The 14,815-nt window shown below is 36.2% G+C and overlaps 2 protein-coding genes across 2 annotated transcripts; one reads left to right on the top strand and one right to left on the bottom strand.

The window, feature by feature from the left end:
- Positions 1-2,092: 2,092 nt before the first annotated feature.
- On the top strand, positions 2,093-7,507 carry LOC123682295 (switch-associated protein 70-like). The gene is made up of 3 exons (XM_045620846.1): positions 2,093-2,333; positions 5,025-6,273; positions 7,006-7,507. The coding sequence occupies exons 1-3, from the start codon at positions 2,235-2,237 to the stop codon at positions 7,275-7,277; spliced, it is 1,620 nt and encodes a 539-aa protein (XP_045476802.1). The 5' UTR covers positions 2,093-2,234; the 3' UTR covers positions 7,278-7,507.
- LOC123682296 (dynein regulatory complex protein 10-like) lies at positions 7,360-14,787 on the bottom strand. Its single transcript, XM_045620847.1, has 8 exons — positions 14,571-14,787; positions 14,329-14,520; positions 12,203-12,497; positions 10,341-10,476; positions 9,647-9,889; positions 7,848-8,065; positions 7,768-7,791; positions 7,360-7,647 (listed from the first exon to the last, which is right to left on the bottom strand). Exons 1-8 carry the CDS (start codon positions 14,715-14,717, stop codon positions 7,505-7,507), a joined length of 1,398 nt encoding a protein of 465 aa, XP_045476803.1. The 5' UTR covers positions 14,718-14,787; the 3' UTR covers positions 7,360-7,504.
- Between the last annotated feature and the right edge of the window lie 28 nt (positions 14,788-14,815).

Here is a 14,815-nt window from a genome sequence, read left to right as displayed (position 1 = left end):
ACTTCTCAGGTGCATAGGTGGCAACAAGGCGGTTCTGAAGATACCCCATTTATAAGGTCTTAACTCTCTTCGTAGCCGAGATACAGGGTGTTTTATGAATGTTGCCCGTTTATTTCTGAGGCCATATCAAACGAACCACCCGGTATATTTTCTTTATATTTGGCAAATATGTTCCTAATTGAGAGCCCAAACGTATCATGCAATAACCGCCTTGAAAATCCAGGTCCGGGTTAACAAAAAATTATGAATCGTTTGAATCCTCGTAACAACACCCTGTACATCGAAATTTTGAAAATCTGTTTTAATATTTGGAAACACCTCTAAAAACTCAACTGAGACCTGTACTTCAAATTTTCGCGCAGATAGTATTACTGCACAAATTCTCAACGTAAAAGTGAAATTTTTAAGAACTTGGATACCTGAAAGTGGTTTGAAGTGACTTTTAACCATAGTATACTATGTTTTAACAATGAAAAAAAATTATCGAAAGTTTGAGTTTCACTGCAAATTAATCAGGTGCATTTCTATGATGATCTGTGAACTTCCGATAATTAAAATATTTGGTGGCCACCAAGGTCTCCGGACTTAACAACGTTAGATTTTCCCTTTGGTCACGGCTAAAGTAAACATTCATCAAATGTTGAAAAAATCTAACGGTGTTAAATCCGGAGACCTTGGTGGCAACCGAATATTTTACATCGGAATTTTGAAAATCTGTTTTAATATTTGGAAACACCTCTAAAAACTAAACTGAGACCTGTACTTCAAATTTTCTCGCAGACAGTTTTATTGCACAAATTTTCAACGTAAAAGTGAAGTTTTTAGGAACTTGGATACCTGAAATTGGTTTGAAGCGAATTTTATTATTATTTTTATTTTTTATTTTATTTATTTAATCTTGGTCATTCATGGAAAATCATTCCAGCCTCTCGTGTGCAGCATACCTCGTCACTTCGCACCTTTGAGATAATTGAACGCGACGGACTAATTTAAAATCAAATTGTGTGTACATAGATGTTCATATTATAAGCAAATTTAAATGATCAGATATTATTTGGACATCAAACACCATTTGTACGAAGAGAATATTTTTTGGAGGATCCAAATTTTCTAGAGAATTTTCAATTCTGGATTTATTAATTTAATCGGTGAAAAACATTGATTCAAAATTTTCTGAAGAAGGGTCCAAAGTTCTTTATAGGGTTTCTCAATAAGATGTTTCCTGCTGAATAATCCGCTATATTTAGCTGTCACTTTTGAGGCTGTCTAGCTGTCATCTACTGACATTTGATAAGTAAAAACTACAGCATTACTGAAAATGAAACGATACAGGTACTTTTTAACAAATCCGATGCACGCTTACACAAACACAACACATTCGAATTGTTGGAATTCACTACAGAAATGGTGAAAATCCTGTAGTGACAGTTCACCTTCAGCAATAGCGATACTGGTGAAATAAGTTGAGCTATTGGGACAAGTTAGTGATGTGAAGAATCGAAACCGTGTGCGTCGCTCAAGAAAATCTGAGAATATGGACAAAAACCCAGATTTGTCGATTACATCTTGGAAATTAGGATATAATTAATAATTTTTTATGATCGAAATTTAAAGATATTACTGTGGACGATATTTACTTTCAACAAGATGGTGCTACGTGCCACATAAGCAATGAAGCAATCGAAATTTTGCAAGACAAGTTTCCTGCCTGTGTAATTCCTTATTTGGCTATCGAGATCTTGTGATTTAACACCTTTAAACTTTTTCTTTAGGGCCACGTGAAAGATAAGGTCTATGGCAATGACCCACAATCGATTCAAGACCTATGGCCATACAGCCGCAAAAGTGTGGAATAAATATGCATGGATTTCTCTTAAAATATACTTACTTGTTTTTTTATATCAAAATGAAACCTCTCTTCCTATTGGAAAACACTCTCTATGAGGTGTCAGTGCTATCATGAATTTTTTTAATACAAATCAGATTCACCTTGAAATTTAAGGAAAGAGACATTCGTACTATATTTGCATAATTTTCCATGTCAATTAAAATCAACGAATCAACCTAATTCCAACAGCTTAAAAAATCCCTTTCGAAGTTCGGTCGGCAACCAAAGAAACACCAACGTGCTATGTTGGTACAATCCGAATCTTCCTCTCAAACGTTCATTGAAGGTTGCATAAACAACTTACAGAACTTCAAACAGGTCCAGAAGCGGGTAAACATAGTAGACTATGGCTGTGCTACTTGAAAATACTACCAATACAGTGTGGCAAGCTTTTATCTCTCTCCAGCAGGACGACAGTGGTTTCGTGCATAAATCAAAATTGAAGGTAGGATCTGCTCTGATTTTTGCCATGTTATATGCAATTTTTTTTTATTTAATCGACGGATATAGAGATTTTGGTGAATTTTTCCGAACATCTGGTATTATTTTTGCGGAATGCCTTGTATGGACATTCGATTAAGTTTGTTAAAGGTGAACAAGATTCTCGATTCTATCCCATGGAACGCAACTGCATTTAAATATATATTTTTAAAAATTTTTCAAGATATTTCTGTCTTTGAAGAAACACTGCCCAAGTGCCTTTTTGGGAGAATATAAACCTTTTATTATAAACCATAAAATGAAATCATTATAACTAGCATCAATTCCGTGCATACTTAAACGTTTTTTATTCTCAAGAAACCGCTACAAGTTTCCTTAGATAGTGCGATCTGAATGACTATTTTCTCCTTGAGCCATTAATTTTTTTCAAACATTTCCTTAAATCAACTTGTATACCTACTATCGCATTCATATGAAATTTTTGGCAGTTTGGAAGAAATTCATTTACCTACATGTTGAAATTCAAATAATTTTTTACGGGAAAATAGCTAGTGTATATTTTCAATAACTAAACATACCTAGATAGAAATTAAAATTGAATTGAATGAATGCATTTTGAAGTGAACTCTTCTAATAAAATCATTATAACTGAAAAGCTATTTAGCTGAATAATTCGTTCAGATTTAGTGTTTAAGATGACAAAATAGTTCGATTTTCAGTTTAAGGGTAGATGTCTTATTATCAGAAAAAAATTATCTTTCAACTGATATAATCATTCTCATTTATTTCATTCTATTTGCCTTTTGTTGAAATATATTCAAAGAAATGCTTCCTATGATGTTTTCTAGCCAACGCAGCGCAGCAATCGAGGATATATTATTTGTTTATACTTACATTCATGGAAACTCTATTAATATTTACGAATAATTCAAATTTATTTTGCTGCAAAATATCAAGGTTCCAATATACAGTTACATATGGTGTATAGATTTATTATTTATAATAACCAACTTTTGGGACCACTGTCCAAATTATTCGGTGAATTTTTTCTTTGTAAAAGCAATCAAAGGAAGTTATTCGTAGGATATTTCAAGAATTTATTTCTACTTACGATGTAGGATTTTCCAATAATATGTTAAATTTTGAATAACCCGCTATCTGGGAAGCTGTCATATTTTGACATTTGACATATAAAATCTACTTCATCACAAAAAATGGGACGATAAACGTTTTAACGAGAGATTGCAATTGTTAAAATTCACTATATTTTATAAAGCTTCTGACAAGTAAATATTTGCCCAAGAATAATATTTTCCTAGGTACCTAATTGATCATTCAATCATGTCCCATTGTAATGAATTGTTGTTTTTTTTGGTTTTTTTTTTCAATTTACATACATACAGGTTGAGTCTTTGACTTGTAAAAGGTGTTTTTTTTTTAGAGCTATATAATTTTGAATTGCAATAAAACAACGATGGATTATTCGATTGACATGAATTTTATTAATTCGCAAGATAATCTTGTGGCATTACATTTTAAATATGATTTCTGGCATATGACCGCCACGGCTGGCTCGGATGTAGTCCAATCTGGACGTCCAATTTTCGAGGCCTTTACCCAACATTTGTGGCCGTATATCGGCAATAACACGGCGAATGTTGTCTTCCAAATGGTCAAGGGTTTGTGGCTTATCCGCATAGACCAATGACTTTACATAGCCCCACAGAAAGTAGTCTAGCGGTGTTGAATCACAAGATCTTGGAGGCCAATTCACAGTTCCAAAACGTGAAATTAGGCGTTCACCAAACGTGTCTTTCAATAAATCGATTGTGGTACGAGCTGTGTGACATGTTGCGCCGTCTTGTTGGAACCACACCTCCTGGACATCATGGTTGTTCAATTCAGGAATGAAAAAGTTAGTAATCATGGCTCTATACCGATCACCATTGACTGTAACGTTCTGGCCATCATTGTTTTTGAAGAAGTACGGACCAATGATTTCACCAGCCCATAAAGCGCACCAAACAGTCAGTTTTTCTGGATGTAACGATGTTTCGACATACACTTGAGGATTAGCTTCACTCCAAATACGGCAGTTTCATTTGTTGACGTAGCCATTCAACCAGAAGTGCGCTTCATCGCTAAACAAAATTCGCTTATGAAAATCTGGAACAACGGCAATCTCATTTTGAACTATTTGTGAGCGTTGTTCAGGCGTGAGTCAATTCATGGTGACTTGCCAAACCACACTGAGAATAAGTCATTTGACAGCTATTAAATCGGTCGCCATTTTGAACAGTAATGCCAACTTAAAGTTATATACCTCGAAAAAAAACACCCTATATTTGAAATACCATTTCAAGATAACAATTTTAAGTCCATATAATGAATAGAAGGCAATTCGTTGTGAAGAAATAAAACAACTACTGCGAATGCATTTAAAAGAGTTTTAACGAGTCATGAGCAAGATCCTTCAATCATGAAATAATGGTCCATTAAAAAACTATGAAGTTTATCGATAAAAGCAAAACAAATTTAATTTCAGTACCAAATAGCTTTATCCCAAATAGCATTATCAATATTTGAATATTCTATTCTTTGATGTCCAACCAATTCTGGCATTCCAATTACGTAATTTTACAAACATTTTCATCACTATTTCAAAACTAACATATCACAATTGATTTGGCTCCAGGTACTCACCGCAAACATTGGAACAGTACTCGATCTATACGGCGTCGAGAAAGGCCTAGAACATTTCAGAAGCTCCCAAACCCTCAACTTCATCCAGTTCAAGTACTACCTCCAGAAAGAAGTGTTCAGCTCGCTACCCGACAAGCTCAGCCTTACCGAACTCCGAAACTATGAATCCAACATCGCAGACATATGCTGGAGGCTTTGCAAGAAGCAACTCATCCCCAGAAAAAACTCCATACTTCCCGAAACGTCAATCTTTCAGATCTTCCGAACATTTTCCGTCCTAGCCGAGCTCATACCGGACAGCAAAAACGAAAACGGTTATCAGGTGCTGCTACACCCTTCCGAAGCGCGGTATGTATCGCAGAAGATAGCAAAATCGTTAGGGAGCCACTTCGAGGATGAAGATTTCATCAACTTGAACGTGACCACGAGCAGCATCAGGTTGAGCGCTTTTATAGCGCTGATAGAGTCTAAATGTCTAGCTGGTATAACAGACTCCCAAGCCATATCCGAGGCTATCACCAATATCTACCAGACTATAGTCGAAGATGTGATCAAGAAGGGACTGATGACCAAAAAGGGCTACATCTTTCCAACGATGCGAGAATACTGGTTTGTCCTTCGACCTTCCGAACTTACCTATTTCAAAACAAGAACCGAAAAGGACAGATGCGGATCTATACCCATAGAATCAGGAAGCAGGATAGAATCCAGGTCAGGCAACAAAATAGCTCTCTGCACTCCAGACAGGACCTTCGAGTTCGGCACCACAGACTACATGACAAGATTGCAGTGGATCTCCGCCCTCCAACTGGCAGCAGACCACGCGGATGGTTCGCAGAGCTACCAGAGACTCCAATTCGCCAAGAGGAAGTTGCTCAGACGTGACAGGTTTCAGGAGATGGTCAAGGCCAAGGCGCAGCTCCAACAGGAGAGGATAGCTAGAGAGATGGCCGAAGATGAGGCGAAAGAACTGAAGGCGGTAGTGATCGAGGAGACCAAAAAGTTGAACGACCTCGAGGAACTGAAGAAGAAACTTGAGAAGCTGTTGGTCGAAGAAACGCAAGCTAAGCGGGATGAGGAGATAGTGAGAAACCTTCAGGCTAGGGTGTTGGCCGAGGAGTGGGAGAAGAGGGAAGAGCTGGAGAGATTACAGGAAGAACAGAGGTTGCTGCTTGAAGAGGAGAGGGGGAAGAGATTGGAGTTCGAGGAACTGCAGAGGAGGAAGGAAAAACAATTAAGAGGTTAGTTCTATATCTTTAATTTTCTCCAAAGGGCAAGTGAAAGATTTTTCGAAGCATTTTCTGAAGCCAAAAGCTTTATCAGTTTGACTTTTATTGAATGAATGATGTCTGTTTGCGTTTTGAAGATGTTTGGCATTTTCAACTTCTCTAAATATTAGAGCCTAGTTCCATTGGTTAGTCTGAAATATAACACCGGTTAAATCTCAACGGAGTGTGTAGTTAATTTTCTCTTTAATCCGATTGTATTGTTGCTTGATTCTTTAGGCATATAACTGATCAAATGCTGTTGTTGGTTTTTTCGTTTTTTGTTATATACAGGGGTGAACAAAAAAGTGAAAGTATTCGTAAACACTTCTTAGGAAGTTCTGAATAAGAGCTCACTTTTCATTTTAACAGAAGACATCATCTGAGCAGTTATGTTCCTGATAAAGCAAGCTACAATTCGAACAAAAATTGCTGAAATAAGCAAAGGATGAAGGAAAAATGAACTACAAACTTCGTTGAGATTTCGTCTTCTCCAGAAGAGGAAGAAGAAGCTATAATATAAGATATTTTCCTTTACGCTCTAGTTGTAAAAATTTGCAATATGGAAAATACGAAATGTACTACTAATTATTCAATATATTTTTCGAAAATCAGCTTCCTAAAACTATACCGAATGAAAATATGAATACTGATAACCTCTTAAAGCTTGTGACAGCAGGAATATTAATAACAGGAAATTATTTTCAGATGCAGAAGAACGGCTCAAACAATTGGAAAATGAAAAACAACTACTTGACGATCAACTCAGAATTGCTCATCAGAACATAAAGAAATCGGAGAACGAGAAAGAAATCGTTGAAGCTAGGCTACATCAAGTGTCACCGACTCTTCGAAGTCTTGCTAAAGTCAGAAGAACTCAATCCTTCATACCGAGTACGAAAGAGAAACCAGTCATCCTGAAAAATATCAACAATCTTGAACCCGGAAAAAACAAGAGATCTTCGGAAATATTGGACTGAGTATTTTCGATTCCTTTTCTGTATGGCTTCACTTTTTCTCTTTCATTTCGTTGTGTTTCTTCAGATTAATATTTCTCCAGTATTGTCATTGATGTAAACTATATTTATTTGTAAATTTCATTTCGAAGAAATTGATGATAAGACTTTAAGGAACAATAACCATAAATGTAAGCAAAATAAATGTAAAATAAATAAAAATAAAAAAAATAACTTAGCCAGACTATCTTCTACAGTTCGACTTTCACTGGAGCAGTTGAGAACTCTTTAGTAGTGTCCATATCTTCGAAAAGATAATCTTTCTTTTTAAACGATTTTTCAAGCACAACATTAGCATCGGTTTTCCTATCTACTCGAACTGTCTCTTTCTTGGCTGAAATAATTAATAAATTGAGGAAAGATACTGTGATTTATTAACGACCCAGAAAGTTGCACAAAAATATATTGGCATAAAATTTGAAGTCCTATTTTAAACTAGCTGAGGTTCACTTACTCTTCTTCTTATCTTTCCCTTTAGCTGAAAAATGTAAATTTCATTATAACTTCCTTATAGCTTATAGCTCAATGTCTTACATTTTCTCGCCTTCTTTCTTTCCATCTTTCTCTGCCAGTAACCTCTCCATGCCCTTTGTATCCTTCTAGCCGATCTATTCTTCAAGAACTCTATGGCCATCTCCTCAAATATCCTCCGTTCTTCTTCTTCTTTTTCAGTCATCAGTATATCGTACTCCTTTGTTTGTTCGTTGAATCTGTCCATCAGGTCTTCATAAGTTGCTTTCATTTCGTTGTATCTGAAAAACATTTTCATCGCAGATATAGGTACTTGCATTTTTATATCTCTTATTTTATCGTATGAGTACAAGTGGTCCTGTAGTATGTTTTTGTAACATGTTGATAGGACCAGTTATAAAAAAGTTAAGTATGACAACTTTTTATTTTATTTCAGGCCATTTTTCCTTATAGCTTGAAAACAGTTGAACTCGAAATGTTGCGGTTTTCACAAAATTAACACAAGAACTTAAGAACAAAAAGACCTAGAAACTTGAGTTTTCAAGTAAGTTTGAATCTCGAATGCCGAGACTCTATCCAGGGGTTCCGTAAATACAGCCGTTCGAAATTTTGTATTACCATTAATTTCAAAAGTGCTCATTCGACAAAGATGAAAGTTTGCATTTCAATAAAGAATGGCAATTTCAAGCTTCGTTCTTGATCGCTTTACCAATGTCCAGAACCATAGAGAATTCAAGGAGAATATCGAAAGAAAATTACCCAATATTTATATGACCACAAAACTAAGTTGAGATTTTGGTAGTTGATTTGCAAATTTTGCCTACTCTGCACACAAAATTTATTCATAAAGGGTGTTTTTTTTTAGAGCTGTAGAACTTTAAATTGCAATAAAACAACGATGGATTATTCGATTGACATGAATTTTATTTATCCGCAAGATAATCTTGTGGCATTACATTTTAAATATGATTTCTGATATATGACCGTCACGGCTGGGTCGGATGTAGTCCAATCTGGACGTCCAATTTTCGATGACTTTTTCCAAAATTTGTGGCCGTATATCGGCAATAACAAGGCGAATGTTGTCTTCCAAATGGTCAAGGGTTTGTAGCTTATCCGCATAGACCAATAACTTTACATAGCCCCACAGAAAGTAGTCTAGCTGTGTTAACTCACAAGATCTTGGAGGCCAATTCACAGGTCGAAAACGTGAAATTAGGCGGTCACCAAACGTGTCTTTCAATAAATCGATTGTGGCACGAGCTGTGTGACATGTTGCGCCGTCTTGTTGGAACCACATCTCCTGGACATCACGGTTGTTCAATTCAGGAATGAAAAAGTTAGTAATCATGGCTCTATACCGATCGCCATTGACTGTAACGTTCTGGCCATCATCGTTTTTGAAGAAGTACGGACCAATGATTCCACCAGCCCATAAAGCGCACCAAGCAGTCAGTTTTTCTGGATGTAACGGTGTTTCGACATACACTTGATGATTAGCTTCACTGCAAATGCGGCAGTTTTGTTTGTTGACGTAGCCATTCAGCCAGAAGTGCGCTTCATCGCTAATGGACGTAGTGCGCGATATGTATTCTACACATAACCATTATTTTCGAAATGAAATTGCACTATTTGCAAGCGTTGTTCAGGCGTTAGTCTATTCATGATGAATTGCCAAACCAAACTGAGAATAAATCACTTGACAGCTGTTAAATCGGTCGCCATCTTGAACATTAATGCCAACTCAAAGTTATATACCTCGAAAAAAAACACCCTATATTTCTTTCTAGATATTGAATTCTCAAAATGAATTTCAAAAGTAATATCCAAATCAGGATATATTGGGAAAGTTCATGACTCACTGCTTCTCCAAGCCCTCGAGCTCGGCCTGTTTTTCACCAACGTCATTGTCGTACTTTGAGAGCCAGCTAGCAAGCTGAGCCTCAACCTTGTTTCTCTTCTGTCTGAGCTGGCCCTCATCGGCCAGGTTGCTCTCTAGCAATGTTGTATACTGGGTGGAGGCTTCGTGAGCTTCTCGTTCCAAATCTACTTGTCTAGTTTCGCTGGCAAACGAATCGTTCATCATCTGTTTCTCGGATTTCTGTCTGGAATGTAGGTGAGCATTTAGTTGTTGTTCGGAAAAGGCAAATAAAAATGAGTTTCCTGTAATCGATAGGAAAAACTACTGTGCGGTCAAAACAATATGGTTTGGTGATGTTATTCAAACTCTGCTCTGAAGGTTAAAATGAAGGTTAAAAGGTGCTTGCTTGACCCCCCTGAGATTTTTATTGCCTCATTTTTCAGCACAACACCCTTAATATTATTTACTCAATTCAAACGGCATGGAAAAAAGGAAAGTGTTAGATTCTTAACAATTTTCCGGTTTTCAATCATTAACGCCTTATCGTTTTTCAATAATTTTCATTTGCCCCCCCCCCTGAGAAAATTTTTTTCGGGCGCCCATGGTAATATACTTTCTATGCGAATGATGTAATAAACTAAGAAAATTATTGAAAATGATTGAATAATTGTTTGAAATTTGAATATCCAACTTACACTTTCTTTGTTATTTCAGTCTGAAATTCTTCCTGGAGACTTTGCAGTTTGCTGTTGTAAGATTTGAGTATTGCATTCTTTTTGTCCAGTTCGGCACCTAACTCTTTTTGTTGTTTACTCAGCTGTTCTTGAAGGCCTGTGAAAATTTAAACTAAAAATATGAATAACTGAATAACTTCAGGTTATGGGTACCTTCTTTTGAATCGTTTTATATGGGGTGAGTCAAAATAGGTATCGAGCTTTCTGGGGGTGATAGTAGGTACATTAAAAAATATGTATAGTTTGATGAATAAACTTTTGTCCCAAAATGCATATTAAGTTGATAAAATTAAAAAAATTTCTCGGCATAACTTCTAAACGGTGAATGCCACCAGATTGAAATTTCGTGCATAAATGTGCATATGTTGTTAAAATATATCTCCCTATACATGTATTTTTGGCCAAAAGTTTATTCATCAAACTATACTCATTTTTCAACGTACTATCACCTCCAGAAAGCTCGGTACACATATTTGACTCACCCTGTATCAATCTCATGTAAAATTTTTCCTCTTAAATATTTCATTATCGCAGTTCGATCAACAATGTTAAAGTCGCGCTCAAATTTCAAACAGAAATCGATGATTTAGGTTCAAGAATGATCAAGTTCTCTTGAAAGAATAGAATATTCGTAGGACAGCGTCCTCTAGATAGCGTTAGGGGAATCATGAGTAAATGCGCTTAAGGTTTCGCTTTTATTATGGCTGGTCCATTTTGGTTTCAAAGCTGAAAGACCCTATTTTAAATCAATAATTTTAGGAATCACGTTATTATTTTGAATCAATAAGTCAACGTACCTATTCATAACCAAAACTAGGCAACTGCTGCAAAATTTTACAGTTTCCTCATTATTTTTCGAACAGAAAACGTTTCAATATGTCTACTTCGTTTAATGCCTTATAGGGGGCGAGCTTATAGCAATACACTTTATTGTTTCTTATTCGCAGTAGACCTGGATTTTTCAGAGAAAATATGATATAACGAATTTTTGAAAACGAAATAATATATTCAAAATTTTATTTTGACTTTATTCTTATCTCTAGCTTTGTATTAGTCATTGTCGTTAGTTGAACATCCTTTTGTTTTCCAAAACATGTAGAAATTTTTAGTTGAGTTTCTATTCATCTCTGGAAGCTGGATAAAAACAAAATGAAAAAAAATTGAAAAAGAGTGAAACATTTGGGTTTTGAAAAGTGAAGTTTTATATTAGGTAGATAACCAACCAATTTTAGTTATGCCTGTTTGATTTGATACAAAACTTTGAAGTCACAATAGTATATAAATGTGAAATTCATTCAAAATTGGATGAAAAAAATATCTTTTAGAATGAGATCAATGAAATACCTATCCAAACAATCCACAAAACACAAACAACAAAATAATGTAGCAGCATCACTGCATTATTGAATTCGGTCACCAACACACCACTCAATAAGTCTTGGACCTAACCAGTAAAAACACATGTTTTCTTGAAAATGTCATAGTTACCTTCATGAGTGACATACATGCTGTCCCAAATTTGATGCTAACTGAAAGCATCCCGAGAACTGTGAGACTTAGAGAAAAATCTTCAAGGACAACCAAGCTCTTTTTTCGAAATAGTTAGATATTCGAAATAGTTAGATATCAGAAATAGATCATAGATATCTTGATTCGTTCTCAAGATACAGGGTGTTTCTGGAGATGTACTGTTTCAAATATTTCGAGATATCAAAAAACAATTCCAAAACTTTTTTTCAGTAATTTTTACGATTTGTATGATGATACTCATAACAAATCATAGAAATCAATAACCGTTTTACGGTGATATTGCAGGTACTCACGTTTGATATTTTGTGTAATGACAAAATTAGATTTATAAGCAACCCTCAAACGTTTGTCGTTGTCCATCTGTTCTTTGCTCGTGATCAGTAGTTTTTCATGAATGAGATTCTTCAAGTGTTTCATGCAATCTATTAAATTTTGAACGGGCTGGGAAATTTCTTCTTGACTATTTTCGATGTATTTCACTAAAGCTTCATTCGACATTATTAATTCTATCACTTGAGAAATGTGGTAGTCCACTCTTTGGCTGTCTCCCAATGTACCTAGAAGAGCTCTGGTGACGTTCTCGTCTTCCTAGAATCAAGAAATACTGAGTGTTTTTCTTCTAGGTCAGGCTGTGATATCTCGATGAATTCTGGCGCACTTAAAAAAATAAAAATCAGAAGGTGTAACTTCAAATTGGTAATTTGATTTTTCTCACTCTTGACTAAATATGGGCTTCATTATTATTAATAATAATAATAATCAGGCACGTCAGAGATCTACAAAGTACTGTGTGAAGCAGACGAATCAACACCTTTACAACTGCATAAGGAGCAATTGTCATACAACCACCAGACAATCCAAGAAAAACTGCAAAGATGGAGAGAAAAGCCCCTACATGGACGACATTTCAACGAGGTGAACCAGGATCATGTCGACATTGAAGCGTCGAACTATTGGCTCACATCAGGTGCGATGTATCCAGAAACGGAAGGATTTCTTTTAGCCATCCAAGATCAAGTGATCTCAACAAGAAATTACTGCAAGCACATCATAAAGGATCGAACTGTTACTGACGATCGATGCCGTTATGGGTGCAGGCGCGGATCCAGACCCCACTTTTGGGGGGGGAACTTTCAGATTCTCAAAATACTGAAAATGCTTCCGCCATTTTGGGACGTCATTTTTTTGCCTTTCATTAATATGGGTTTGCACAAAATGTATTGAAGGTAAAATTTTTTCTGATCTTGTAATTATTTGAGCCTTAGTATGTCAAATTCTAGGAGGGCCGTCAAAATTTAAGAGGTGCCCGGGCCATTTGGGGGGGGAACGTTCCCCCAGTTCTCCCCCCCTGGATCCGCGCCTGTATGGGTGTCCAACGAATGAGACAATCCAACATATCACGGGAGGATGTCAAATGTTTGCAGGAAATGAATATAAAGAGAGACACGATGCAGTAGGAACCAAGAAATGGCCACTAAATTAACACTAATTCATTCTGAAAAAGTGCCATACTACAAGTACCAACCAGAGACCATCCTGGAAAACGAACGCTATAAACTGTACTGGGATCGTACAGTTTCGACTGATAAAACAGTCCCTCATAACAGGCCAGATATACTGCTAGTTCATAAACATCAAAAGGCGGCAATACTCATCGACGTAGCAATACCAAATAACAACATGTGTCAAAAAGAGGTAGAAAAAATTTCAGAATACAGGGACCTCGAATTTCAGATGAAGCGCCAGTGGGGAATGATATCAATGAGAACTATTCCAATTATCATCTCAACAACAGGAATAGTACCCAAAAATCTCAAGAGAAATATCAAGCAACTAGAGCTTAGTGAGTATATATGTAATATAATGCAAAAAGCTGTTCTTTTAGGTACTGCAAGGACGGTGAGAAAATTCCTAGGAAGCGAAGGACAGGTCCAAGGATCGCGTGTAGGAGGACCAGAAGTTCGACGAGAACCAGGGGGGCCACAAGGACCGGACACGACCGAGCTCTACCCTTCTGATATTTCAAATATCTGGGATTGAGTGAATGTTCCTCTTAGCGAGGAGTGAGAAGCCGACGGCGAGGAGAAATTCTACGCGTATAGGCAAAAGTCGGGGATAATAATTATTATTAGGTACTCGTACTGCTATATTCGACTTCCGGTTTTTTACAATTTCTGAGTTTATACCCGGCACATAATTGTTTTTATTATTTTTCCTTCATTATTGTATTGAACCATTCATGTATTTCTTTGAATTGGGATATTCTAGTCATTTATATGAAAACCTAATTTTAGAAGACCTACATGGTTTTGTTATGAATCTGACCACATGTCATCTTGGCTAGGCTCCCATATTCTTCATTGTCATGGTATATTTGGTCCCTTTGGTATTTACTTAGTATTATGATCAATTTCCTCACCTCGAATTGATTAATTCTAATCTCATCCAGAATCTTCGAATACTTCACGACACTCTCTTGGTGTTTTAAAGAATCCAATTGTCCTCCTTGGATATACTTAGCACAAGAATATCGTACGAAATCTAACTTAGATGGGTTCAGATAGAGTTTCAAAATTTTACAGTCATCTCTCATCAAAGAAGGTAAATGAGCCTGAAAAATAAATAGTTTCATCTTTGTACAGTTTTCTACTACAAATTTACCATTATTCTCATCTTCTTGACAGCATAGTGCAAGATATAAAGGATTCTCTGCCTTTGGATCTCTAATTCGAATTTTACTGGAGAAAGATAGTCTTTTCCAGTTATTTTGGGCAGCTCGCTCTCAACCTCAACTAGTTGGTTAGCCATTCCTACAAATTAGCGTTCTGATCCGATAAAAAACATTCAACGGAAAGTCATTCTATGACATATCAAGAGTCATAGCAACCGCTCAATCGTCAATAATT

This window comes from Harmonia axyridis, chromosome 6 (assembly GCF_914767665.1).
Source record: "Harmonia axyridis chromosome 6, icHarAxyr1.1, whole genome shotgun sequence".
In the NCBI taxonomy this organism is placed as follows: Eukaryota; Metazoa; Arthropoda; class Insecta; order Coleoptera; family Coccinellidae; genus Harmonia; species Harmonia axyridis.
The sequence above is the reverse complement of the archived record's forward strand: the minus strand, read 5'-3'. Positions and strand labels throughout refer to the sequence as shown.

Excerpts from the sequence above, each read along its gene's own strand:
- LOC123682295 (XM_045620846.1), top strand. The coding sequence starts at position 2,235 with ATGGCTGTGCTACTTGAAAATACTACCAATACAGTGTGGCAAGCTTTT. Across the intron at positions 2,334-5,024 it reads TGCATAAATCAAAATTGAAG|GTACTCACCGCAAACATTGG; the intron begins GTAGGATCTGCT and ends ATTTGGCTCCAG. Across the intron at positions 6,274-7,005 it reads GAAGGAAAAACAATTAAGAG|ATGCAGAAGAACGGCTCAAA; the intron begins GTTAGTTCTATA and ends AATTATTTTCAG.
- LOC123682296 (XM_045620847.1), bottom strand. The coding sequence starts at position 14,717 with ATGGCTAACCAACTAGTTGAGGTTGAGAGCGAGCTGCCCAAAATAACT. Across the intron at positions 10,477-12,202 it reads CATTACACAAAATATCAAAC|GCCTTCAAGAACAGCTGAGT; the intron begins GTGAGTACCTGC and ends AAATTTTCACAG. Across the intron at positions 7,648-7,767 it reads AGGGAAAGATAAGAAGAAGA|CCAAGAAAGAGACAGTTCGA; the intron begins GTAAGTGAACCT and ends TAATTATTTCAG.